The sequence below is a fragment of the Erithacus rubecula genome (genome assembly GCF_903797595.1).
Source record: "Erithacus rubecula genome assembly, chromosome: 9".
Classification (NCBI taxonomy): Eukaryota; Metazoa; Chordata; class Aves; order Passeriformes; family Muscicapidae; genus Erithacus; species Erithacus rubecula.
In genome coordinates this window covers 16791783-16818335 of record NC_136660.1, presented here as the reverse complement: position 1 = coordinate 16818335, position 26553 = coordinate 16791783, and the positions used below count along the sequence as shown (strand labels likewise).

The 26553-nt window shown below is 44.1% G+C and overlaps 2 protein-coding genes across 3 annotated transcripts; both read right to left on the bottom strand.

Moving 5' to 3' along the window:
• Positions 1 to 1759: 1759 nt before the first annotated feature.
• Positions 1760 to 5391, bottom strand: BLOC1S2 (biogenesis of lysosomal organelles complex 1 subunit 2). Of its 2 annotated transcripts, none has more exons than XM_079313132.1 (5): positions 5233 to 5391; positions 4364 to 4480; positions 3412 to 3531; positions 2747 to 2925; positions 1760 to 2302 (listed from the first exon to the last, which is right to left on the bottom strand). In XM_079313132.1, exons 1-4 carry the CDS (start codon positions 5282 to 5284, stop codon positions 2762 to 2764), a joined length of 453 nt encoding a protein of 150 aa, XP_079169258.1. In that variant the 5' UTR covers positions 5285 to 5391; the 3' UTR covers positions 1760 to 2302; positions 2747 to 2761. The 2 variants fall into 2 exon arrangements, with proteins under 2 accessions (XP_079169258.1, XP_079169259.1); XM_079313133.1 differs by having other exon boundaries at positions 2821 to 2925.
• Positions 5392 to 5883: 492 nt separating this feature from the next.
• LOC306805402 (broad substrate specificity ATP-binding cassette transporter ABCG2-like) lies at positions 5884 to 24572 on the bottom strand. Its single transcript, XM_079313131.1, has 16 exons — positions 24155 to 24572; positions 22370 to 22653; positions 21732 to 21791; positions 20333 to 20447; positions 18073 to 18225; positions 17211 to 17368; positions 15951 to 16102; positions 14664 to 14780; positions 13556 to 13821; positions 12934 to 13016; positions 12491 to 12580; positions 10925 to 11049; positions 10412 to 10566; positions 8944 to 9033; positions 7674 to 7786; positions 5884 to 6775 (listed from the first exon to the last, which is right to left on the bottom strand). The coding sequence occupies exons 2-16, from the start codon at positions 22651 to 22653 to the stop codon at positions 6628 to 6630; spliced, it is 2109 nt and encodes a 702-aa protein (XP_079169257.1). The 5' UTR covers positions 24155 to 24572; the 3' UTR covers positions 5884 to 6627.
• Positions 24573 to 26553: the final 1981 nt, after the last annotated feature.

The following is a 26553-nucleotide window of genomic DNA, read 5'->3' as shown; positions in this document are numbered from 1 at the left end:
TCACCATAGCCAGCTCTTAACAGAGTAGGCAATCACACAGGGAAGGACGCAGCTCCCTGTGCAAAATTACAGATTCTTCTCTGCATCTACCTCACCCAGCTCAGGTTCCTGTCATGTCAGGCTGGCTTCATTATTTCTCTGAGAGCCCTGCTGCTGTTGTCCCTATCACCTGACAGCTTCCAGCAAGAACAGCTGCTTGTACAAATTCTGCTTGAAGCACCTCTCTTTGTACTTTCACTTTGTTTTTAATCTATTTGTAAAGATAAACATAAAACATGAGGGTTTTTTTTTTGTGTTAGATAATGATTATCTATTTATTCCAGCCCTGTGGTAGGAATAGAGTTTATCAATGACTGGGCAGACAGGTCATCCTCTGTGTGATTATGATGAGGGTATGTGAAATTGCAATTTATACTGCAAAATAAAAAAGTAGTACACTGAATTGCTGTTTTTCTGATATCTCAGAACACCTATAGTGAAAATACAGTGTACACAAAGCTTATAATCTAAAATCTCTTACAAGTACACATCAGACTGCTTCATTTCACTCACTTACATGAACTGTAGTACGGCTTGAAGAACGAGCTGGCTAATGACCTACAAATATGGGATAAAGCTGCACTGACCCCACGGGATCTCTACAGAGATCCCTCAGGCAGGGAGGGTAACAGTTACTCAGAGACACAACTGGAAACATAGCTGTCAGCCTAACCGGGCTGACACTGTCACAGTTCTCCAGCCAGCCAGGAAGTTACTCTCAAAAAGAAAGTCAGTTGTGGGACAAGCCACTTCTCCCATTTTTGCTTCCTGGAGGTGGAATACCCTTGTTTGTGAAGGAACTTACTATTTCTTCCCTGAAAACACTAAGCACTTGGTGACAGTGCATGGCTAGAAGGATTTCCATCTTCCGAATCACTGGTGGTTTCTATCCTCGTAGTTTTAAAATGGTACTGTATTTTGTGCACACAGAAAAGCAACTGTTTCAGCAGGAACGGGACATGGTCCGTACCGTGCCTTTCCCGCGGGATCTGTTTTCCCTGCTGACACAGCGCCTCCCTGTGTCTCCCTGCAGTCTTGCCAGGTAACACTGTGAGCACAGAAATGCTTCTATTTCAAATCCAGGATTTTCAAAGTGATGGTAAAGGCTCTCAAAAGTCATCTACTTCACTATTTTTAAAGAGCACGAGGGAAAAGTGTCCATTCTGACTAATTAGTGGCTGTACACAGCCTGACAGCATCACGATCTTTAACACACTGGTACCTGACTAGACATTCTTTAAAACACTTGAAGTTTGAACTACTTCTTTCCTGCATATCAGTACTTGTACTGTCTTCAACTGCAACTCATTCAAAAGCCAGCTTGAATTAGTTAAGGTGAATAGGAACAGAAAAAAAATATCCCTGGAGCAGGAGGAATACCTGTTCAGAACAAAGGGCTCTGCCAAATTGGCAATCTGGGACATTGTTAGCCTCGTAGAGAAGCAGATTTTTGTACTAGGCATGCCACTTCAAAAACTAGTAGGATCAAAATGCACTGGTAAGTTAACTGAGCATGTGATAAACTAATATGTCTTGAAACTTTACCAGAGCTCCAGACAGTCAAAGAATGTAATTGCAGGACTACTTGATGCAGAGTTTAAAACATGTTCTCTTCTATCATCCCAGTAGCTTGAACAAGTTTGTCTTTATTAACAGACCCCTTTGAAAAAATACAACAGCCTGTGCAATCTTTCCAACAGAATCTGAGATTCCAGAGAAATAAATGCATTAAGTTTATTGCAAATTTGTTATTAGTCTCTCTATTTCAAACAGATAAAAGGGGATACCAAAATGAAGTGCTTCCAATATGCCATCCATTAAGTCCAAAGTTCCAGGTATCTTCCCAAAACAGAGCTCAATGAAGGAAAATTGAAGTTTAGGTCCCACTGCTACTAAGGGAGAATGTCTTTACAGATTAGGGAAGACTTTCCCTAGAGTGAGTATTCCACGTTGAAAACAGGACTAACACACATATAGCCAATATCGACATGATTTAAAGACAAGCTTCTACTTTGCACTGCAGAACTGAGGGAACAGTACCCCTTGAGAAGAGGAAAATATTATTCAGCCTTAAGCCTGAATACAGCCTACTGTATTCAATAGCTGGAAAAAGTTCCCAGTCTCCATGATAGCTGTAACCAAATCCTTGGCAACATACAGGATTGCTGTTGTGCAAAACCAGAGATCAGTCTGATTCACTGCCCAGCTCCAGCTTATAGACTGTTGTACTTTCATCGTTTCTCCAGTTTTTTGTACTTGGCTTCTGCAGAAGGAAAAATAGTATTTTAGTAGTGCGTAGATAAAAGCTTTGAATCCTGTAAGCTAATTTACTGTACCATTCAGGAACTTTTTTTCCTAATGCATTTAGGAAAATATAATTGTACAGTAATTTTTTAAGAACCTGGTGCGCAAGTCAAACAATAATATTAATTTAAGCCAAGAGGCTTACATTGGGTGCCTGGTGGAACATTATGTATCTCTCAATTTGCAAGGTTAAACATCAGTCTTTAAAATATAAGTCAGTGCACACCATAAAAAAATAAATCAAGCCTCACTAATAAGCAATAGTTTAACAACACCTAGTCCACCATAATATAACCCATCACACAAATCTTTTCTTAATGCTTATCACTTCAGACACAACGTTTGTGTTCAAAAGCACCACAGGCAACTCTGTAGCTCAGATTTGTTAAACAAAACAGTTTACCCTCTTTCTTTCTTTTTAAATCCCCTTGCAAGGCACTATGCTGCTAGTTCTTAACAGTGGAGGATGATAGTTACCAAGTTTTTTGGAATATGCATCCAATTTATAAGCTGCCTGCTCCAGAGCTGCAACCTGTTCCTCAATTAGGTTTATCTGTTCCAGATATGGCTGAAGATCAGCATCTTAAAAAAGCATAAAAATGTTACCATCAGTTCTCAGTAATACATTTCCAAAAACAATTCACACTTGAAACACATGGATTTCTTATTACATTCTTCAGCTAGGACAGTTCAAAAGTCCCCTCTCCTGTCCCAAAATTAAGTGGTGACTCTGACAGCCATGTTCCAGGAAAATAGAAAATGTTTAGAAGTACTTTGTAGTCTCTAACACAAGTAACAAGAGAACATGAATTAAAATTGTTATTCCTATCAGATCCAGAATCTGGGGTACACCAGGACACAAATTCAGATGTATTTTCTCTTACAGTAGTCTACAGAATCTAAAGTCATTAAGAAATATACAAGGCTAGCATTGCATAGCAGCACATCTATATCAGTCAGTTTTCTTTCTTTCAGCACTAATGCAGTGTGAACCTTCTGACTCTAGGATGCTTTACTTCCCAAACAAGTGCACCATTCACTACATCCTACCTTTTTTGGTGTACTTACATTTTTGGTTTAAATCCTTCAGATTTCTACTGATGTTTATAGCAATATCTTTCATTTCTAAGTACTTCAAGCTAGTCAGCTTATTCATGTTTTCCAAGAGTTTGTAGTCTTCACTGGTGGCTTAAAAAATAAAGATTATTTTAATTTAAGGTGATGTGGTTTGAATTGTGTGCAGACTCTTCAAGAGGACAAGAGATTTCAAACCAATAGCCCAACAAAGCACAATAGTTTAGATGGCAATACAGATTATATTAATATACACTCTACATAAAGATGCCATTTTGTGAACTGCAAAAATCAACTGAGCTGATGAATTCACTTCTAAACTTTTTTTGAGAAAAATTTACTAAGTCCTCATATTTCTACTCTTATTTCATGTCAGATAATGTCAGACTCTTAATAACGTCAGATAGACACTTATGTTTACAAAGCTGATAGAACAAATCCAGACGCAAATCAGTAGTGCTAGGAAGTGCTTTCAAACTTAGACCATATGCAATGCATTAACTTGGTGAGCAGTTTACTCCAGTTAATTTTGAACAGCAGTTTATTCTAAATCATAAATGTTGGAAAACATGTATGAATCTTGCTCTCAGGAAAAAAAAATAACTCTGCTCTCTGTAGTGCATCCCTCCGACTCTGTCTTAACCCAGATGCTTTTGGTAGATTAATTTTCCATGTACAAACTTCTTCAAGACAAAAAAAGAATTACTTTAAGCTGCTGATATCACACTGAATTGTTTGGAAAAATATTTGTGCTGTTCTGGGACTTTATGAAAATAATATAACTAATCTCAGTGTTGTTAGCAGCCCAGCAATGTGCCAGATTTGGACTGCCAGTCCTACCAGATGTGATCTAAACAGTCACAGTTTAGACAAGCCATGCAACAGACTTCTTTGAAACAAAGTGAAAAGAAAGAAGAACTTGTAGGTCAGTATTGCAATGCCTTACCTGTCAGTTCACCTGTCAAGTAAGTGGCCATTTTGCTGAACATGTCTTTGCAGAGTTCATTGATGTCTGCCTCTGCTGGCTCCTTAGCTTCCTCTGCTGTTTCAATAGCAGGATCCTCTACTCAGGGTAAAGACATTACAGAGTTAAGACAAACTATAGCAAGTCCAGAAACACAACAGAAAAATTTAATGGTCCCACTTTTTACCCCCTTCAAGCTGCCTACAGCTACTTTCCATGTAAGTTGCCTTCTTTACACTATGGGGTAACAAACCACGGTAGCTTCTTTGAAATATCACCAGCATTATTTCCAAATAATACTTTAGAGAACATTCAAGAGACAAGGCCTCGGCCTGACAGCACTGACAAGTATTAGCTCCCTCTTGTGCTTATCCAACAAAGCAATTTGGGGAGAACTTCTGAGTGGCTGTGCACGCTGCTGTTTATTTCTTGTCACTGACTCGGAACAGAAGCATAGCTGCCTCAGTGGGCAGCCACAACACATGGGCTACTATCTGCGGAGAGCGGCAATGGCCGCTTTTCTCCCCAAACCCCTTTCTACCACAACGTGTCCTGGTTCTGCTCCTCCCCGGAGCAGTCGGGCAGCTCTTCCCGACCCGACAGGCCGCTCTTTCTCCCGTCGGCAGCGTTTGCCGGCTCGCACACGAAGGGTGCCCGAGGCCCGCGGCTCCCTCCGACCCCAGCGGCGGCGCGGGCAGGACCCGGCCGGGCCTCGGGCCAGCCGCGGCTGCAGGAGCACGGCCCGGCCCGGCCGGCACACGCCAGGCCGCGGGCTCGCCGGCAGCTCCTGCCCGCGCCGCGGCCCCCCGCACCGCGGCCCCGGCCCGTGCCCCGGCCCTCCGGCCGCTTACGCTTGGCGGGCTGCGCGCCGGCCTCGGGCGGCCCCTCCGCCGCGGCCGCCATGGCACGGAGCCGCTCCCGCAGCGCGGAGCCGCCTCAGCCGCGGGCCCGCCCCGCGCCCGGCGCAGGGAGGAGCCCCCGAGCCTCCGCCCCTGAGGGGCGGGTGAGCGGAGCGCGAGCGCCGCGGGGACGCCGCCGCAGGAGAGACAAAGGGCGAGGCGTAAAACGTGTACGAGGTTACTTCAACCAGCTGTTAAAGGCATGAAGCAGCATCGAGAGCGCCTGGTTGGTGCTCGACGCGACTGCGCCGTCAGTGCGACCATTTCCCCTTCCCTCCGCAGCTGCAAAAGCACCGGAGGAGTCTCACACCGCACGGTTCAGGGGCTGCTGCCGCCCGACCCCCACGGGCACGCTCTTCACTCCTGTGCTTGAGGATCTTTTCCTTCGGCTTTGCTGATCCACTTACATCTGCAGGTCTTAGTGGCATTTAAAAGCATCTCTTCTGTTGCTGATGAAGTACCGGCACGATCGTGTGTCCTGTGGAGACTGTGGTACATGTTGCTGTAGTCACAACATTGTCTATGTAAATTTTTTTCAGTCCACAGTGCAAGTAACACTATATAGAGATAGCGCAGCTAAGAACTGAGTCTATTGTTAAAAACTTGTGCCAGTAGTAAGTATACAAATTTTTATTTAGAAAAAAATAAAGAAAAAGAGCATTCCCTCTCCTCCTTTTAAGTAGTAAATGTATTTCTTGCTGTTCACAGTGCAGAGGGGAAGTTTTTTGGTTTCTTTTTTCTGCAGTACAACAGTATATATTTCTCTTCTTTGGTGAGATGTCTTAACACCACTGCTGTTTAGTTTTTAATGAAGCTAAAGTTGTTTCTGGAAGTAGCTTCCACTGAGAAACTACTAGAAGTACAACTTCTTTCCTGGTCATGAGTGCTTGGTCTCTGTACTGACTTCAAACTCAAATACATCTCTAACACATTGTGAACGGTCTCTGTCTCTCCTCAGATGTGACAGGCACTAACAAGGGGCAACATACCAATACACAAATGCCACCATCACCTTCCACCTTTTGTGATGGAGAAGCTCATATGTTCAATGGAATTTTTGTATATAAGCTGGCCACAGAATAATGGTTTACAATATAAAGTTTGATATGTATCAAGGAATTAAGAGAATTATATTGTCATAGGAAAAATCACTTACACAATGTACATTAATGTATTTCTTCTTAAAACCCACAATCCTGTGGAGGTCATGCTCCAGAAACAGGGGAACAGGTTTCCCATCTGAAGGCCAGCAAAGTCAGCTGAAACATTTTGGCAATCTCCAGTAGGCCCTAACAAACTTTGCAGTTTTAACACCTGAGAAGTTGCAGGGCAATGCAACACAGGAGTCTATGTGAACTTCCTCATAAACCGGAGTTTTGCATAGGCAATGATAAGGAAGATAACAGTCATGCAGAAGAGAGCCACTATGTTTTCCCACATTGCCCAGCTGGTAGGGGCAATTCCTTGGCTGCACAGGTATGCTTCACCAGAACACCTGCAGGAAAGCACAGGGCACAAGTCCATATTACTGTGTGGCACACATCTTCAGGTTATTACTTTTATTCCTGTTCCACAAAGATCCTTCTACCCTCAATTGTGTGAAACAGGTGATAAAAACAGAGAAGCCATCACCAAATAAAACTCAAGGGACAAATCTAGATCTCTAGTTCTCATAATTATTCAGTAGCAACCTAATTGGTCTTTATGTAAAGATATATATATGGAATATATATAAGGAATGTAAGAAAACTGCAGAACCACCTTAAACTGTGGTAAGCATGGAAGCATTAGTTTCCCCTCAATAATCACTGGAAAAGCTGTGGAAATAGTGATCTAGCACTGCTCCCTGAAAAACACTCAGTTTGCATCTCTCTAGTATGTGTCACAAAATAATTGCACTGCTACAGCTCAAGGTACTGACAGCCAACAGTATTTCAAATGGGGCAAAATGGAGCACTGCAAGAGAGGTTCCTTGGCTCTCTCTGTACGTGCAGGGAGATTAATATTTACAAACAAGTTCTATGCTGGAGGCATGTTTTTGATCACAGGTCTACTGCTCTCCAGCAACTCTATAGCTGTCCACACACTGCATTTCCATTAAGTGACCCCGGATTTGTTTAGGAAAACTGATCAGTTTGGGCTAGGTTACCAAATGCAAAACTTAATTTAGCTCATCTGTCTCATCTACTAACAAGCAAAGTTTCATCCCTACTTCACTCTTGGGTAATTGTGGAGTTTTACAGCATAATCCTAAAATACATTACTTAGGGACAAGTTGTTGAGACTGACTTGTAAGTGGTTATTCTGTGAATAGTATAAAAATTTGATACAGTCAGACTTCCCTTTAAGCAAGTCATCATGATTCAGGCCCAGAACCACCATGAGTTACTTACATTTCTTCTGAAATATTGGGAGGACAACTGCCTGTATCTCCCACAAACACTGTAGAATTTGGATTCTTCTCACCACAGAAGTAGAGATCTCTGTACTCATTCACCTGAAGAGCCTAGGGGAAGAGACTTTTGCTGAGTTCATGGTTTGGGTTGTTAAAACTGAAATACTTCAAAGTATTGATTATTGATTATTTCCATTCTTGGAAACATATGTTCATGCTGCTTTTTATTTTCAAGCTCTTAATCACTGCCTTCCTTAGGAATTGCTCCAAGTTCTACAAGCAGGGTGGTTTGGTGTCCCAGGCCTTGGCTTCAAAGTTACTTAGCCACCAGTTTCTGTCTTGCCAGCTACAAGCTCCTGTTCATCCATCCACCTTCACCTGGGTCAATCTACTGATCCAGAAAACCATGAGGCTGCATGCAGACACCCCAGCAATGCCACAAGTGGTGAAGGCATGGCACAATCAGCCAAAGCAAGAGGTGAAAGATTCCCTAGCACTAGCATCCTGCACTCACTGCTATCTCAGAGGACACTTCCACATTGAGTAACATGGATAAAACACCTCAGTATACCCAAACAATGAGGTCTTACACATCTCCCACCCTGCACAAGCTCCAGCATTCATTTCAGTCATTGTTGCTTGAAGCTGGACACTATTCCTTCCAAAGAGGCTTGGCCAGGATGCAAACAGGAGATGAAAACATAACTCCCACCTGTGACCTGCTCTATCTCTTTACTGTGTTTCAAGCAACTGCACCCTTAGATTTCTAGTACTTCTTTAATATTCAGAAAAGTCAAATTTCACTTCAGAGGAAGCCATGCTGAAGACTGAGACACTCATGCACTATAGTAATCCTTTAACCAGCTGGAAAGCCATTGGGCCCAGACTGGCCACACATACACCCATGGTGTCTGCAGAGGCTGTACAATATTTGATTTTATTCTAAACCACAGAGATCAACTACTCACGCTAGGAATTAGTGCCTGATTGGACAGCTTGCTCTGCTGCTGTCCAAGCACCACTGATTCTGTAGCATAAAGTGTTTGTTCTGCCTCTGAGACTTCCAGCTCTCACACAGAGCTCTAACTTTTGCTTCCTTTTTGAGGCTGGCTGGTTTGTTCTTTTGTTTTTTTTTTTTACCATGTTCACGCAATGAACAAACCAAACCTGACTTTTAAGAGAACTTCATACTTCATATTCAAAACCTCTCCAGGAAGCAGAAGTGTGGCCACATTACTCAGAGGACACCAATGGTACTTTCTACTCACAGTGAGGCCATATCGGGGGATGCTGAAGTACTTGAGCCAGTTCAGCCAGCCCATTACTGAAGGGAGGTTCACTAAGAGGCCAGAAAAGATCTGAAAGAGAACAGAAGAAATTGATGAGTCACAAACTCCATTTACTGCAAATAATACCATTCCTGAACAGATGCTGCAGTTCCCAGCAGAGGTGCACTGGGATTGATGGATCTACTACTGCTGTCAAGCCTGTACCCACAGAAACGAGTTGGGAGCCTTGCAGCACTCCCACACTGCTGGCCCAATAGCACACCCAAGTACTTCAGCTGAACTGCTTGCAAAGAGGTCTGAAAGGTTTTTTTCCTACATCTGCATGTGAGCTAAAAAGCATGATCACAACTTCTTACTCAGCAGGACTGTCCATGGTAGAGCCAGCCAAAGCTAAAGGTTGACCAGGAGATGAGAAAGCGGAGAATCAAAATGGAGAAAAATGGGGAGCTTCAAGAGCTGTTATTATTTCAGTCTTCCCCTCTGTCCTACATACTTCATCCATGTTTTCTCTTTCTCTGGAATAAGATTTGCTTTCACTTCTTAGCACAAGTGGTCTTCACAACTAACATGGCAATTCAGCCTCTGCTTCATCACAAGTGATCTTGTGCTTACACCACTGACTTTGAAGACATGCATGTGTCACTCCTTATACACTGTGACTAAACTCAATGCACATCAGCTGCCCTTCACTACACATGCACACTTCTCACCCACAGTGAGCAGCTGAAGCACTATCACTTGGCTTATTGCAACGGCAGGTTAAATTGCAAATTCAAGAATAAGGGATGTACTGTGGCTCAGAGTATGTATACAGACAGGAATCCTCTAACAAGAAATATGTACATTGGGAGGTTTCACAGTCAAGAAGTTTCATTACCAGCATCACGTCTTTGAAAAAGAATTCATAGCTCTCATCTATGAGTAGTCAAAATTCTTTTCTCTCTCTTGTTCTCTTCCTTAAAAAATCCTTGGGGAAGAGTATTGAAGTAATTTCTTGAACCCCAGGGCAATATTGAATTACAAAAAGGAAAGGGTTTCTGCCTTCTAATCCCACTTGGGCAGCAAATATTAATGCAAAGAATCAAAAGATAGAGTTTATTTAATTTTTTCCTTTAAATAATAATTTAGATTTCCAGTATCAAAAATGCAAGATTCCTTTAAAATGAATCTTTGTAAGGACAATTTAATAAAAAAAAACAACACTTGTTTAGGGCACACTGTTTGCAAAGCTCTGGTGGCATCACAACTACTGAACTGCACCCAGCCCTTAGACTACAAGCTGGCAGAAGTATATCTTTGACTACAATGACAGTAAAACCACAAGCATGGGGCTGATGTGCCACTGGACTATGGATATTTTAGCCTGCCTAGGGCTAACTCAATCCAGTCCTCTCAGCTGGTCTCAGCTCTTCCCTCCCCTCCACCACACACCCCCTAATATACTTACAAGCATCAGGACAAAACAAATGGTGATGAGCAGATTGGCCACAGCCACCACATCCATCCCAGCACTGATAGCCAGGGACATGGCTGTGGCAGTGTAGGACACCAGTATCAGGGTCAGCATGAAGAAGAAGAACCGCCCTGCAACAGCTTGGTATCCTGCCAAAAACCAGAAAGGTGAGAGTCCAGTAAACCACATTATGAATTCCAGAGAGGTACCCTTGGATTCCTATACAAGACAGGCAAATCAGGAAGAAAGACCAAGTTTGGAGCTGGCAGGAACTATGCATGCTTCAAAGGCCCAAAGAGCATTACCAAAAGATGTTGTCAGGCAGATCCCTGTGTTAGATGGCTGGTGTCTCTGTCCCTGCCCCAGAGTCCTCCAAAGCTATGATGCCAAGCACTTAAATCAGCTGGAAGTTCAAGCAGCTGTATGTTATAGATTCAGGAATCTGGCTAAGGCAGAAATCTAATGTGTTGGAAGACGACAGGTTCAATGAAAGCATCAATTCTTTACCAATCATCCAGTAACTGATGCATGAGAATATGATGGCTGGAGTAGTTCTCATGGGCAGTAGATCTCCTATCATCAAGGCCAGGAAGTAGGCAGACACACGGTAATATCCACTGGTGTACTGATGGCTGTGAGGACAGGAAGGAGGGGAGGTGTACAGGTTTAGAGGTTCTGTAGGAAGCAGGCTCAGAGTGCACGTTTGGTTTATCCTGATTTGTTTTCTGCTCTTTCTACCACCGACTCCTTTCCATGCAAATTGCTTATATCCTCTGTGCTATCATTGACACTCTATGAAGGAAGGGCTGATCTGTCTCTCAGACCCTGCAATCAAACTGACAGCCCTCCAAGGAAAGTGAATGAAAGACTGTGTGATTGCTAAGTAAAATATCATTAAAAAATCTCCTAAGTCTCTTTTCAAAGAAAAAGATCCTTTATACAAGAGCACAGGGAAGCATTAGACTTCTATAAACTGGAGGAACACTTCATCCACTACTAACTCATACAGCTGCTTCCAGGGAAGAATGGGAACAATGGGAAAACACCTTTGGGATATCAACTCACCTCCAGTTCACAGTGCAATTAAATGTCATTATGATAGTTTTGCTGCTTAATGGAGCTCATGAAAAGATGCTTTAACATATGAGGTGCCTAAATCCCCATTGACACAGATGGTAAACTACACTGGCAAGCAGAGCAGACTAGTAAGAAATAGAAGTGTGGGGGAATTTCACTCCTGGGCAGCTGTTAGAGACAATATCAAGCTGCTCTGAGCAGTCTGTGGGTGGCCATGTACATTCCAGGCATAAATCTCCAGTTTCCTTTTTACTGCATAGGATCTGTCTCTTGCCCTTCTATTGCATGAGCTGAAGGCACCTCCAAACTACACTTTCAACATATATGCATGAATACATGTGTGTATACTGTATCTACATGCATTTATGTACATATACACACATACAAAACCATATATATATATGTATATATATATAAATATAATTATAAAGATATTATACATAAATAATAAATAAAAATAATAAATACAATAAGTATATTTAATTATATATTAATTACTCATAACAACAATGCAATAATCAAGTACGTCCCTCTAAACAGAGAGATGCACTGGATTATTAATGAGCCTTGTAAGCCAGACAGCAGCCCCCTTCATCTGAGCACCCCTTGCAAAGTTTATCCAGGAACTCTCCCTTCATTTTTGCACAGTCTTGACACTTTAAGACCATTGCAAGACTGTGTGTCAGTCCTTGTGAGAAAGAAGGTAGGAAGGATTCACGGCCTGCAGGATTCACACACAGATCTCAAAACCAGCTGTTACCAAAAGTGTATAAAGCAGTAAACTGCCACACAGCAAGCAAGCAAAACCATTTCCTCCTTCCCCCAGCTCTTATTCATTTTAGCTCCCTGCTCTGCAGACTAACTTAGCATTACTACTACAATCTGACATTGCTAGGGAGCGATCAAGTCTTTGGTGGTAATAATTTTGTTCAGCGTGTAAGATACTGCCCCATCCCATTTCAGAGTATGAGACAGTCCAAGTGCCTTACTACTTACACAAATAGTTTCTTGTCTCTGATGAATAGCTCAATGGCAGAGACACTGGAAAAACACTGGTTTGTAGTGACAAAAAACAAGGATCCAACCCTAGAAGGCAAATAAGAACAGTGGAAAAGTGAGGGAACAACCAGATCAAACACTGGCAGCCTCAGACATTATCATACCATCAAGTCAGTGTTTTTCTCTGTCCATAGAATGGAGATACTTAATTGTGTTACTGTAAATCTTAGATGTATCTTTATCTTCCCTTTTACATCCCATTTGTACTTATATACAAGCCTGACAGAACTGTGACCCCTTTAGGACCCCTGGCAATTTCATGCTGCAGTACACTGAGAATCCAACCCTCTTTGTATTTCAGGTGGATCCCAACTTCCCTGTGCCTCAAACCTGACTGCTACAGGTAGAAAAATGAGCAAAGCTGTGGCTTTTCATCTTACCGATTCTGAATGCCACTTCGGTCCAGTTTTACACCGAAAAAGATAGCACCCACAACCAAGGCTAGAATTACAGTCACTGCAATCTGGAAGTGGAAAGAAAGGAAAAAGGAAATTGTTCAGGTAAACAAAAAAATTAAGAACTAACATTGTTAAGTCATATGCAGGGTTTAAGATCCACACCTGCCTAAAGCCTTGCTCTTGTGAGGCAATGTATACCTATGACAGACACAATCCTCATGAGAGTTTTTCAGATTTTATCATCTTCACTTTTCTACTTCATTCTTTGGCTAGGAGAGTTTAGTAGAAACATGCTTATAGAATAATTAAGTTTAAATTTTAAAGTGAGGCACAAAATTTATATCATCCTAGAAGATCCCTATATGACCCAAAGAACATTTTTCCCCCACTCCAATCTTCAGTGCAGTAGTCCTTATGTTAAACTAAATTGGAGATCTTTTCCAAAGGCCACAAAGGTAGCTAAGGATCTCACTCCACTTACGTGGCAGTGGCATAGGACTTTTCTGTTTCCCCAACTGCCTTTGAAAACATGATTCTGTCCTACAAACTGCAGATTATGGGACTGAGAGCAGCAAGAGTCTGAGACTTAGTAACTGTTACCTACTTGTGCAATGGAGGCCTGTGGGTTCCTGATGAGATTTTTCAGGGAGCGCTTGGACACCCAGTACAGCTGAGTGAGGAATCCATTTGCATAGGTAATCTCATGCTCCTTCTTGGATACTCTCTGCTTGCTTCCCCGTCCAAGCTCCACTTTCCCCAGTGCTTCCTTTGTGCTCTGATATAGGCTGGAGCTGAGATATTTCTGGTGCAGCACATCTACCACATTGCTACCCACATTGTCTTCAGCCACTCCATTTTCACTGCTCACTTCTGAGTGAAAAAAACAAGATATGTGTGATTCCCTATAAACCTGACCTTCAGATATGGCCCATCAATAAGGTCAGCAATTCTAAAGGCTGAAGAAAAAGGCAGAAATGCTCAGAGAATTTGAGTTGTTCAAGCCTTAGCTCTGAATTTAAGGGGCTAGCTTGACTGAGAGCTTTTTACTACATTTTTAATCAAACCTAGATAATCTGTCCATTTTTTCTGGAACAAAATGGTCATATTCTTGTAACACAGTATCAGAAATTCTTTGTTTCATTGAATTTGGGAAAAATTAATGTTTGCTTTGATTCACATCACCAAAAACTGTGTTACAAAATCTGTTCCCTTATACTCTTTCAGTCAATGATGTGCTGCTACATGATCCCCAAGCAAGTATTTCCAAATATTTCACTCACTATACTGGTAGAGGATTTGTTCTCTGACAATTCCAATCTCCTTCACTCTACAGTCCAACAGTCTAAATCCAACAGTCCTTGGTTTATCTACCTTGTTTTCTCTGCAGCAGCCTCTTACACGACTGAAAACTTCTTAGCTGCCTCTTGAGACCAAGCAGTTCTAGTTTTTCCAGCCTTTCCTTCACAGGTTATTTTTTTTTTAATTTTTGGTGTTTGTCATTGCTCTACTATATTACTGAAGTGAAAAAATCCATTTTAAAAGTTTCTGATCTCTTTAAAGAAGCCCAAAACAAAGTGTATCTATTAGTAGGAAAAATAAAAAGATAATGAAATGCCTTTAGACTCAAGGAAACCCAGAGATTAAAAGTTGTCATCACACATACAATTTCCCTTCTATACTAGCTAGCAGTGGATTTCTCCTTCACAATTTACCTTTTCCTGTGCCCACAGGTCTGTGATCTTCCTTGCTTGCTGCCACAGCAGTTGAATCACCATTTATGACATCAAGGAAGAAGTCAGCTGGATTATTGAAGGGTTCACACTCATATCCTTAAAAAAAAACAGAACAGAACAAACCAAAACCACATGCAACGTGTTTGCATTGCACAGGACACACCTCCGAAGGTCAGCTCTAATACTGTATTACTTTTCCATAACCCTGATACCAGAAAACTTTCCTGCTTTTCTGAAGTGTTACTTTACAGCAGTAGACAGACAGGATTTAGGAGATGGTATCTCAAGAGCTTCAAAGCTGCTTATTCACTGATTTCAGGTGAGGAGGAATGTCAAACTTGCTTCCACCACAGCTCAGTATGGGCAACTCTTGCCTTCTTCCCAGTGCTGTTCAACCACACTCCACTCTAAAAGACACAAAGCTCCTCAGCAGAGGTTCCTGGATGTCTGCTCTACAGCCTCAGATATTTCTTCTACAGGCACAACTCTTGTTGCTGTTTTCCTGGTCACAAGAATTAGGAAGGGCAGCTCAAGAGCACTTCTTATAATAAAGTTCTAAGTATGGAACAAGGAGGAAATTAAAAACAAACAAACCCAAAGATGCTTCTACAGCTTCCCTGAGAGAAAGGAAGTTGGCTACTAAGAGGAGAAGCAGAAGTACTGACATTGGTTAAGGCACATCCCTTAAAGCCAAGGAAGCTTACAATCTAATGTGTCCACAGTTGCATCAGAAGACTGGAAGTTCACTCCACATCCTCAGTCAAGACACCCTCACCCTGCTTACCTGGAGAGAGGGCAGTGACCTCAACAGTACAACTATTAACCCATCGTAAGACACACCATAATTTTGTTGTCTTGGCTGCCCACCTGCATTCAGTCTAGAGGACATTTTTGGATCAATCTGTACAGATTGCTGCCAATCTGCAGGCTGTGGTTCAAAAACCACTGGATCTGCCACAGAGGCCTGGAACAACTACAAGCATTGTCTTGTCCTCTGGACATTACGCTTACACATGTTCAAGCAATTCTTGGCTTTTGTCCTCATGCAAGGTAAAACAAAATCAAGAGAGCCATGCTCTCTTGTCTGAAAATTTTTGGGCTTCTCATTTTGTCTTTTCCTTGTTCTAACATAACACTGTATGTGTACAATCTCTAACATCCTAGTGATAGAAAAGCATGGGGCTGTTATCCCAGGCTAGGGCAAGAATCTATACACAGGTTTAACTCATGAGCCAGTTGCTTTTGCTCTTGGCATGGAAGACTTACCAATAGAACTGAAGTACTCCAGGGCATGCTTTGCAGGACCATGGTACAGCACCTTTCCCGAAGCCAGTAATGTCAGACTGTCAAACAGCTTGAATATGGAATAACGGGGCTGATGGATGGAAAATATGATGGTCCGCCCTCTTCTTGAGAGCCTGAAATAAAGACAAAACATCTCCTAAGTACACCACACTTTGAATTTCAGGAAGGCAAACCCAAGTATCAAAATCCAAGACAAATACTTGGCAACTTCTCAGAGTCTTGACCCTGAAAAACCTTCTCTGCCTTCTCAGTCACTGTGTCAAGATGTTTGGTGCAAGACCTTCAAGACAGTACCCATCATTACAGGAGACCATCACTGCAGTCCATGTAGCCAAAGTGCAATGTTGTTTGTAGCTAGTAAAGCCTGAGGCCACAGCTGTGTATAAACCCTCCTTACATGTTTTTTATACCAGATGTCAACCAGACTAACTGCACACAATGGCAGTACCAGGTGTTACTTATCAGGCTGTGGAAGTCTGGCCAGCTGAGATTTCTCTTAGCTCTTCTGCTGAAGATTTACTCTGAAGAAAATTCCAAACAAGTTTTCCTTGAGGTTTGTCAGATGCTCTTTCAAGTGCTTTAGCACTGATGCCCACCAAGGACTCTTGATGATCAAAGACCTATATCCACAAACACCAGAGCAAAGCAACCCCCACAAGCAAAACCAGACAACATGCCACAAAACAGGAGTAGGATTAGAAAGTCATTCCCATTAAATAAGCCTCTTCTGTTCTCCTGGCATGTAACTTTGTTCTAATTGTCAGAAGACAGTTCATCTCCAAAACACAGGACACTGAGGGTAAATCTGCAGGCAAAGTTTTATCTAAGTTTAAGATTGTTGTCGAGTAATAGACTCAGAGGGAAGGCCAAGAAATTATGATTACAAGGCCTGACCTCCCAGTCCACCCTTCGTTGTGGCAAAGGGAAGCTGTCCAAGCTACATCTGCTTTTTGGGCTCCAATCCAATGCTTGCTGTGGAAAGATTCCCATAAACTTAAAAAGGCTTTGGAAGAGACTCAAACAAATAATTACCACTACATCTCAGTATATTTGTCTAGTTGGTTTTTTTGTGGGTTTTTTTTTTTTGTTTCGGTTTGGTGTTTTTTTTGTTTTTGATTTTTTTAAAGGGGCACTATAACTACTCAGTCATAAGAACATACTTTTGTTTACTAATGAGTTGACAACCAAATTGCAACACAGCCCTGAAGAACTGACTCTTACTTCTTCAGAAGGATGAGGACTGCATTGGCTGTGCTGGCATCAAGACCAGTTGTTGGTTCATCTAGAAAAAGGACTGGTGGCTCTGTGATGAGCTCCATCCCAATGTTGGTTCTCTTCCGCTCCCCTCCAGACACTCCCCGGATCAATTCAGTTCCCACCTGCAAGCAGAAAAAAATAGATATTTGCAACAAGACCCAGTCAGTACATGCTCTGGAGTTGTGGGCTTTCCACACTCAGCAGCTGTTCTAATTTTCAGAGTCCCTTTAATGAACTCTGGGGCCAGCAGCAGGTGAATTTGACAGTGAGGGACTGTGTCACAATGTGCTGAGCCTGATTTTCAGAGGTATCAGGTGCCTTATAACTTCAGGGAACAAGGGTGACACTGACAAGGAAGAGACAGAGTGAGGCCACAGCATTCACAGGAGGCACTGGTGTGTGGGGATGCCTTTTTTTGGTAGCTTGCCTGTTAATACAAGCTCTGCACAGAACTTTTCCATCAAAGAACAATTTTCCATCTCTCAGAGCTTTTAGAAATGAGAAAACAATTTTCTTGTCTTGTTCCACAAAGCCAGGAAGTGACTGAACAACTTTCTCAGATGCAATGACTAAGTGACTCTTCCCCTTCTGAATTTATACAACATGCTGGACATGGTCCAAAATCTTCCCCTTTTAGTAGCAAATACAAATATCTCTCTTCAAGCTCCCTCCTGAGCCAGAGACTGATTTCTTGCATGCAGTGGTTTAGTCAGGTTCCTGTTTAGATTCCTGTAACTGCACTACATACCATACTACAGTATACTGCCCAGAGACAAGTTCTTCCAGAGGTAGAGTGTTTTCTGAGAAAGGTGTTCTCACTGCTCACCTTAGCATCAGCCACTTTGCTTAATCCCAGCTCATTGATTATCTGGGTGACTCGCTCTTCCTTCTCTCTAATGCTGATGGAGCTGGGGAGTCGCAGCGCAGCAGAGAATTGCAGGTTCTCCCTCACTGTCATTGTGCCCATAACAACATCATCCTGAAAGTACAAATGGACAGTTGGAAAGACTCCTCAGCTGCTGAGTGGGCACCAGAGTCCCTTAGTGGCAATTACTGGATAAGCTGTTTGCAGACCACAGTGGAACCCAGGCTGAAAGACAACTCCTCAAATTTTACATGAGTTCAGCTGCCAACAAGGAGCTTTCCCCAGCTCCTCACTGGCAGCAGTTTCTTAGAGAAGCAAGAATACAGCACCAAGATGCTCCTGCCATGTGTCACCTATGTACAACTGTTGGACCTAAGACTTTATTCTAAGGCTTACAAAAGCTTCAACAGTCATGTGCACTTTGAGGGAGAATCAAATCTATCCAGCAGACTGACCTGGGCAGCCTACAGTAACCTGCAACAGCCACGAGCCAAATAAGAGAAGGTCATCAGGTCCATTCAGAACTCCATGCACCTTCCATCACCCCCACTTTGATATTTGTACCAATTCTGTATCCTACTATACGATGAGAAAAGGGCTGCAACACTGGGTAGTTGCTGAGAAACATGCCTGTTACATCAGTCATCTTTGGAAGACATACCCTAAACTGGAGAGCAGCAGATTATTGCCTGCTTTGGGGCTCTGCCCACATCAGATGTACATCTGTGCATCACAGGCACACATGATATACCAGTCAACCATGTTTGGCACAGGAGTTAACAGAGGAAGACAAGAATGTGCTGCTTTGCTTCCAAAGATAGTTTAGGCATTTCATCCCTTCCCTTCCCTTCCCTTCCCTTCCCTTCCCTTCCCTTCCCTTCCCTTCCCTTCCCTTCCCTTCCCTTCCCTTCCCTTCCCTTCCCTTCCCTTCCCTTCCCTTCCCTTCCCTTCCCTTCCCTTCCCTTCCCTTCCCTTCCCTTCCCTTCCCTTCCCTTCCCTTCCCTTCCCTTCCCTTCCCTTCCCCTTCCCCTTCCCCTTCCCCTTCCCCTTCCCTCAACCTCTCAGTCTCTGACCCCAGCCTCCCATTCTCCACTCCCAGATCCACCAATATAACTGCTGGATCACTACACTGGAAACTAAACTGTGAATTTAAGCTTAATACCAAACATAACCAAGAGTAGCATGACACCTTCACTGTCACAGCATGAATGGAGAGATCACCAGCAGTTTCATAGGGATAACATATGATTTAGCATGTCTATATGCTTATCTGCATTACAAATGTAATTGTGTATTTAGGACTTCAGTGTTGTTTGTAGTTTTTAGTCCATCTTTGTTGATCCAGGGAGTCAGAGATGGGGTGGGAAGAGGGAGAGACCATTTAATGTTTCACCAAGTTGCTTATCATTTTAGATTATGTTTGGTTGTTTTGGACATTTAAAAGACAAATGTCTCAAACTGGGACCACTTGAGAGAAACTTACTGGCTATTCATCAGCCACTGAGGATTTGAGGATCTCTAACCTGCAGGATCAAGATTTAGCACCAGTCTCATCCCATGGATCCTAGCAGAGCCCCCCAGCTGGCAGCTTTCAGCTGCTTGTGTCACAGCTGCCTGCATCAGAACCCTGGATGATTTCCAGATTTGGCTGCTCATTGGCTGCCAAGAATCCCCTTCTCCCCAGGTTCCCCAGGGCTTTGAGGGTCTATTATTGGTCCAGGCCTCCACCCACTTCCGCAGATTCAGCTGGCTTTTCCTGTCTCCGAGTGGAATGAACCTCTGTCACAGCCAGCTAGAATCAGAGGAAGAACAGCAGGGATCTATTTATTTCCTAGAATTATTGTCTGATAGTTTGAAGGTACTTCTGCCAGCTAGAACTGCTTCTGAGTTTAACAACAAGAGATTTTGGGTGTCATGTTTTTTTTTCCTCCCTTTTTCAGATCTTTGCTAGCAGCTCAGGGCAGAGCCCAAAGGACAAGTCACAGTAACCCAGCAGTTTGGGCATTCATGTGGCTGTGGAATGACACACCTCTGTGTTTGACAAGGTTGGAGTTAGGAATTTGATATTACTGTCTTCCATATCCCAGATAAAAACTAAAAACTGTAACATCTGGGTTATCAAATTAGGCTCTGTGGGGATCACTGAAAATTACCTAAACAGGTCATTTGTGTTTACTCATCTTATGTGGTCTCCCGGGCTTCCAGGAAGGCAGTTACTCACCTGCACAACATATCCTGAGATGCACTTGAAATTTGAAGGTTGTGGAATACCATCTATAAGCACTTCTCCAGACAGACCTGCTGGGTCCTTTCTGGCAGCCAGCACATCTAGGAGACTTCAGACAAACACCAGGCATTAGGTTTTGCAATAACTGCTGTTTTTACCCTTGACTGGGTTAAGTACCACCAGCCAGGACTGAGTTACAGCCTGCTCACAGTGTGCTGCTAACCAAAGGGCACAGGAAGGGGGTTCCCCTACTCAGCAGGCTTTAGCTCTTTGTACAGAAAGTCTGGTGTACATCCAGGATTTTCCAGCACACGGTGTGCCACAGCAGTATGGCAGTGTACAGACGCTCATAATTCACAACAGTCAGCCCCCCACAGACATAAACTTGGTCTGTGTATTTACAGATAACCTTAAATGCACAGAGACAAAAGCACCCTGCTGAGTTGTTGCAGGCTGCTATCCAGCCAGGGGAGCACTGAACCAACTCCTTTGATCCCAAGGAAATTAATCCATATGGGTGTAAACAAGACAAGAGTTAAGATTAATTCTAGAAAGTGATTTTTTTTTTTTAATGTATCACTGGATTTTCCTTACTGCCAGTGCAGAGGCCAGCCTGTCTGCCAGATAAGTAAACTGCCCTGATGAAGTGCTGTTCTTGAAAGCATCCTGATTAACCAGTAGTCTCCTCAGAAAAGAAGATCAATGGTCACCACAAGGACACACCTGTGTGAATCCTGGCCATATTTGCGAGTGTCTGAAATTCTTAAAGTCAGAGAATGACAAAGAGCTGTCTTACCACAGGAGAGAAAACAGCATTAGCACTGGATGGAGATAGTCTACAATGTATTTCTTTGTGCCTCCATCCAAACAACTCAAGCATGTGTGCACCCCCAGGAGCAGGTGACAGCCAAGCTAGGGTAAGGATCCAGAGCATCTTACAGACTGCATTACACTGTATTTCTGTCAGTTGTCAGAAAGGGGTCTGGCCTAACAATTTCGAGGAAATCTTGTTGCAGACAATTCAGAGGGGGTGACATCTTCCATGCCCCAGGGGAGCTTATACCCCATCCCTACCCCATTACCAGTCAGAACAGAGTCTACATCTGAGCTCCAGTCACCCCAGTTCTGCCTGATATCTTAACTCAGGCCACCACCAAAGACAACTGCATTAATAGAGAGCACCAGCTGGGGCAGATGAGGGGTGTGACACAGTCACAGTGCAAGAACTTCAGCAAAGCTGACAGAGGGGCAGGAGGTCAAACTGCATCACCAGATTTCTCAAAGGCATGCAAAAATCTAAGCATGCAGATACCCCACATCTACCCTAACCCTCAGAATCCCAAATATACTTTGAACAGCTGACTGTCCATTTAAAGGAGTAGAAGGTACTCACGAAGATTTCCCACTCCCTGTTGGCCCCAGGATAGCATTCAAGCCTGGTTTCATAATGCCACTGGAAGAAGGAAAGAGTTGTTTACAAATAGGGACATTTACAAGGACCACACATATGCACATTTTAGTAGATATGGAATGTGAACAAAATGCTGTTGAAAGAAAAACTTCAGAGATTAAAAACTTCTTAAATCTGAAATCAATACGCATTTTTCCTTTCTGTCTCAGACTGCCAGACAGAACAGAACCAGAAGTAGACATAAAAAGCAATCTACAAAAGATAGAAATTAAGTGTCTTCCCTGCTAAACAGGGTCTTGAAAAGAAGCAACAACTGCTCTCTGTTGCTCATTTCCTGACAGCACCTTGAACCATACTTAAGGGAACCATTAGATCTTCTGGCAGAAGAGTTCACACAAATTTGGTCCTAATTTGCTCAGATCAATAACTAAAACTGCTTCAGCTATATCCCAGCTATTTTGCCTAAAAGCAAATCAAAGTGCTTACATGAACTGCTGACTGGCAGGAGGGCAGTAATTTCTGTACCAGCACAGCTGGATCTGGAACGTGACACGAGGTCACTGGTTCACAGCAGCAGATTAATTCCTTCCCTCTAGTATTTCATTTAAGCAAACACTTACTTAACATTGTGAAGGATCTTCTTTTCCACAATTTTCCGTTTGCAAAGGAATCCACTGGACTGCTTAACGGAGTACTGGATGTTATGGAAACTCACAACGGAGCCACGAGGAGATCGGAGGGACTCTTGTGTTGGAACAGAACGTTGGAAGTTGCCCGCTCCTTCCTCTTCTCCAACAGAAACAATGCTGTGATCAAATGTGTCTGATGTCATGGCCTTGTTGCACAGGCCAAGCTCCACTGCATGCAGACTTCTGAGGTCACTGTCGTTTTGAGCAGTTCCCATCTGTTGAGACAAAGAACACAGGGAAGGAGATATGTGAGCAAAGATTTCTCCAGAAAGCGTTTTGGAAGAGCAAGTTCATGCACACCACACCATTGGGTGCACATGCCAAGTTTCCAAAAGGATGGACATCCGCACAGGAAGACATCCAGTAATCCCCGAAGGCACGGAAAACCACAGATTTAGAACTAACCTTTAAGAACAAGAAGTATGTTCTTGAAATAAATGATGCTTGTTCAAAGGACATCTCATGAGGCCAAATCAAGCCTACCTATGATGGTCACCTTGTTTTGCAACACAGTCAGTACTACTAATGGAAGCTGTTACCACTTAAGAGACTCAAGCACACCTTCTTCAGTCACAACATGCTTACCCTCCAGAAAAGCCAGCAGAGAAAGCCTATTAATGAATCCATATAAAGAACCACAGCAAGAAAAATGTTTGTGTTTATGAAAATGAAGGCCAGTCACATGCATCTTGTTTGCTGCACAAGTCTCTTCCAGAGATATCAGTGTGATTAAAATAACAATTACACATGCTAAAACTTACTGTGATGCTGGGGAAAGCCAAGGCGCTCATCAGGTAAAAAGAATAAGGAGAAATACCTGTCCACACACACATCCATTGCTAGTTCCTTGAATTTTGTGTGAAGGTAAAAGTATCCCACCAACCACCCCTTTCTCACCATCTGCACTTCATTCCTCCCAGGACTGAGGGTGGTAACTAGTAGGATCACCACTACAGTAGTAGTAGATTTTTCAGGGAGAGATGCTCACCCTATTAGGAAACTGCAGCTACAAAAGCCAGGTTTAAAGAAACTGGAATTGTCCTTTCCTATCTGCCTCTTCCTATCACTGAAAGCTCAACAAGTTGCAGAAGTTTTTTTCTGTATAAGTAAAATAAAAATAAGGGGCAAAGGAAAGACTATTTACTTTGGACCCAAACTGAACTCTAAGGCTACACCCCCCCGGGAAAGACTTGCCTATGAGAGACAACACAGGATATGCTCGTTACATCAGCAAGAGATGGCTTATATACTTGAAAGGTTGCACAACAGATGATGAGGAAAAAAACTCAATAGGATAACAGTGACACTAGGGACAAAGACCTTGTTTGACTTTTGAACATTTTTCTTGTATCTGTCCTGACTAGGTTGTGTGGTTTAGCTCACCGTACACCCTTCTATGTAGGTTTTTGTAAAGCTACCGATTAGCGCCGGTAAGCTACACACACTGGGTGTGTGCCCGGACGGCAGGAGGGCGAGACAAGCCCAGCAGAGGCTACAGGTAGGCTCGGGCAGCAGCAGCAGCAGCAGCAGCACCGCACGGCAGCGCCCCTCTGTCTCCCACCCACGCCCCCGGGCCGGTTTCGCCACAGAGCCGGAGCCACGGCCCGCGCCATCCGAGCCCGCTCCGCTCTCCTCCCTCAGCCCGCGCAGCCCCGGCCCCGCCGGGAGCGCTGCCCGGCCGCCCCCGCCCCGGTCCGGCCCGGCCCGCGCCGTTACCTCGCGGCTGCCGCGGCGCTCCGAGTGGCGGCGGCTCTGCCCCGGCGGCGTTTTATAAGCGGGTCCGAGCGCGGGTTACATAAAGCGGCGGCGGGGAGTGCCGGCGGTGTCACGCAAGCCCCGCCGGTGGCGGTCGGTGATGGACCCCGCCGCGCCCGGCTGCGTGAGGGCCGCGCTGGGCCCGGGGCGCGGCGCGGAGCAGCCCCCGGGTCCGGGTGCCGCGGGCTGCCGGCGCTGCCCGCCCGCCTTCCCGGGGCGGGGAGAGCAGCGGGCAAAGCCGCGGGGTTCCTCGCTGCGAGCCCCCGGCGCGGGCAGCGGGCGGCGGACACGAGGAGCGCGGACAAACGGCCCAGCGCGCCCGGCACCGGAGGGACGGACGGGGAGTGGGAGGCAGCGCCCTGTGCCTGCTGCCCTCCCACCGCCCGCAGAGGTCATCACCCCCGGGCACGGGTGCAGTCCAGCGGGTCGGCTGGGGCCGTCGGCAGCCCTGGCAGCGCTTCCCGGGGTGACACTGCCACCCGCTCTCACCTCTGCCGTGGCACCGTGCTCCTTGCTGGGCGCCGTGGGGTCAGCACAGCCTGCCGGGTGACCCGGTGTCCATCAGGGCGCCTCTCTGTCCTGCCGTGTGTTCCCAGCAAGGAGAACGTGTGAAATCAGGAATATCGGATTTCCTTCAGTTTGTGGTCAAACCTTCTCTTTGTTTTCCCATTCCCAAGCGCTATTGTCTTTATAAATAAGCTCTATCTCCCCATGTTCCTTGTTGTTGTGAATGCAGGAAAAGCCCAATTTTATGGTTTATAAATATGATTTATGGCAAACCTGTCAAGTCGTCATATTAATTGCTTCTGGTTTGACTGCCCTCTGCAGCTCTGTACAGCATTGCTTTTTTTCTAACTACACCTTTTGCTAGATTAATTTAAGACTCAGCTAGGGTAGAATATACCTCTATCTATCCAATCAATAACAATAATAAAACACGTTTCCAACATGTGCCTCCTCTGGGTATATTGATACACTCAATGCCATTGGTGCATCAGGCAGAAGACAGCCACAGCCTATGAAGCTGCATTGTTCTGCAGGGCTGACAGCAGGTGGGTTTATGGGGATATTGAAATAGCCCTAGAGATCTCTTAGAAGAGCAGGTTTTGCCATAGGCTTGCTCAATATTATCTTCAGTCACTCTGTGGGTCAGAAGTGGATTTGAGTTCATCTTTCCTACATGATTTAACTTCCTCTTTCGAGGAAAATCTGCCTACATCGAAGACTTTTGCCCTAGTGTTTCACCAAGCATGCACATCTCTGTCTCAAAAAATATTTCAGTCCTAAATACTGTCCCTCAACAAGCTGCAGAGGCAATCTTCTCTTGTCATGTGCCTGGAACAGTGAGACAAACAGAGCCCGTGTGCTTGGGAACAAAGGTGAGCGTTTTCTGAGTCATGAACTTGCTGCTCCACATAGTGCCTGCACAGTGGTGCAGGAGAACATCTCACTTGAGCACAAGTAAAAGTTTAGGTTATTCTTGACAGCTTGAGTTGCACATCTGCTCCTCAGACAAAGGTGGTAGGTGCCTTCATGCAGGTAATATGGGAAACACTACTGCTCCTCCCACACTTCATGGAATGGAAAATCCACTTCTGTGTCCTCTGTGCCTAAACTCATCCCAATGACAAAGAAATAAGCAGAGACTCCAGATATGGGGAGGAACTAAATCTGACAAATACAGGATCTGGCTGGAGGCTCTGGTTTTTCTCTAGCCCATTCTTCAAGCAGCAGTATTCTAGGCATCTTCAAGAAGAGCCTGTTTCATCTCCAACCCCAATTAGGACAATTTTTCAACTGTATCATGTTACTAATCCAGTTGACCTAGCTCATACTGTTGCTGAGGGAAGTTTCTGCCACTACAAGGATAAAAAATAGTGGCCAGGCTTTTAAGACAAATACAACAAGCCTGATGACAGCCAGATGTTACTGTACTTTTCTCTCACCCACTGTGTAGGCTGGTGGGTGTGCCAGCACTGCTTTGTACTCCTTATCCAGTGAGAGGGGCATTTGCTCTGTAAACTGTCAGGTTTTACTGCAGATGAAAAGATGTGGTCTTCACAGAAAGACACCGAAAGCATTAGCCTAGTGTAAAACCCTAGAAAGCACCAGGCTACAGTGTCCTGGTGCATTTACTGACTGACATTAAACAAATAATGTTACAGGCTTTGAATTGATACGTTGTGATAGCAAGGAAAGAATAGCCTGGGTCACGTTTCAGATCTCATGCAGGTTTTACCACAGGTTTGAGATCTTTGCTTTTGCTATTTAGCTCCTGCTGCCTTGAGCCTCTGATTTAGCTGCCACTGTAGGGCTGCAGAGCAGGAGGGACCATGATACCAAGCTGGGCATGGGGGAAG